General features: G+C 33.4%; 1 protein-coding gene across 1 annotated transcript; it reads left to right on the top strand.

Annotated features, from left to right (window-relative positions):
• Positions 1-503: 503 nt before the first annotated feature.
• On the top strand, positions 504-912 carry LOC115886900 (zinc finger protein 467-like; the record flags this gene model as incomplete). Its single annotated transcript, XM_030906223.1, has 2 exons — positions 504-528; positions 602-912. Coding segments are annotated over 2 exons (336 nt in total), but the record flags the coding sequence as incomplete, so codon positions are not given.
• Positions 913-1,748: the final 836 nt, after the last annotated feature.

Raw genomic sequence — 1,748 nt, 5'->3', positions numbered from 1 at the left:
AAACTTTAAATAATAAATAATATTTACACATGTTTGGCTTTAATTTTATTTAATAATTGTATAAATTATACTGTTAAATCTTATTTTTTACATCACAACGATACTTGTTATTAGTATTGTTGAATTTGTGTAAAAATAAGATTTAATAGTCAAATTTAATTATTTTAGAGTAAAATTCAATAAATACGCTCATTTAAAAAGCCTGCGCTTTGATCCATTTAAAACAAGCCCTACTCAATAGATGGCGCCACTTCTGTAGGACCATTTTTCAGTATGGCAGAGTCCATTCTTTTCTAGCTAGGTATATTCTTTGGTATAGATTACAAAGCCGTTCATTTCCATAGTAATAGAAATATTTGAAACCCCTTTATACATTTTATCAATCAATCAAATCATTTTACCGTTACAACCTAGGTAACAAATCTAACAAACTTATTTATTTAAAATGTCAGGTAGTGAAATAGAATCCAAACTCGCCTTTGAGAATATCATCGCGAACATAGATTCCTTTGTTCAAAACTCCAGATCGTACGTATCGAAAAATTGCCGCTCCTTCCTTCTGCAAGCGAATGCATTATAATAAGGTTATCTTTATTTTCAGCTCCGTCGCTGACAAACGGCAGCCTCAAGGAAGTAGAAGAGCTCAACGCCACACCGGAGTATTTCATCAAGTGTCCGCAATGCCAGAAAGGATGTCAGAGTTTTCAGGCCCTGAAGGAGCACATGGAACTGTCGCACACCGAACTGACAGCGTCATCAGAAACGAGCATGTCGGTTGCCAGCAGCGCGGTATCGCCCTCGCCTCTAGGTGGTCCAGGTGGGCCGTATGGCTGCGCTCAATGTAGCGCATCGTTCGCCTCAAAGGAACAGTTGGAAAAGCACGAATTGCTTCATTCGCCGAACGCTCAAGTGGTAAGTTGACACACCTCCGTTTAACAGCGAGTTTATCGTTTAAAATTGATATAAATACAGCAGATCGTCAATAATTATCCTATTGCCGACATTGATGTCAATTAAAGTATGAATACTTGTTTAAAATTAACCAGCAATTTTGCAAAGAAACTAAAATCTCGGATATTTTGAATAAATCCGCACAATTTTGCACAATAACGGCTAGTTTACATTCTAACTGGATAGTATGCAGACCTCGATGCAAACTATTTACAAAATCTTGTTAAAATGGTGATTTAAAGTAGTATGTTACTTACCGGAAACAACTTCTGGTTTAGATACTTACCAGGTAATTTACAAAATCTACTTATTTTTTTTTGTTAATACGGACTATGTGGAGTTTTTTTGTAGGTGGGTTATGGAACTATCATAGATTTTATAATAATTTGTACTTGTTATTTATAAAACCAAATAAATTTTTAACAGATCTTTGTTGAATTTGAAAACTATGTAGTTATTAAACTCTCCTTATGACGATATTATTTTCTATCCGATTTTTTTTCTTTTCGGAAATACACATATTTTGAGCTACTACAGTGTCGACTAATATGATATTGATAGCTGTTGTATGATAGCTGTGTCGACTAATATGATGTTCATAATAATTGTATGATGATAGCTGTTGTTTCACATTCCCTAGAGTTTTTAGGGACCTAATAACAAAATTAAAAATAATTCAATCATGTTAGTTATCATAGTACTAGTACAGTAATTCGGTATAAGTATTTTTTTAAATTGCAAAATACTAGATAAAGTATAGTATATAGTTACCCTAAGTTGATAAAAAGCACATAAGT

The sequence above is a fragment of the Sitophilus oryzae genome, unplaced genomic scaffold (genome assembly GCF_002938485.1).
Source record: "Sitophilus oryzae breed Bouriz unplaced genomic scaffold, Soryzae_2.0 scaffold_533_pilon_pilon, whole genome shotgun sequence".
NCBI classification, from domain to species: Eukaryota; Metazoa; Arthropoda; class Insecta; order Coleoptera; family Curculionidae; genus Sitophilus; species Sitophilus oryzae.
This window is presented reverse-complemented; position numbering and strand designations above follow the sequence as displayed.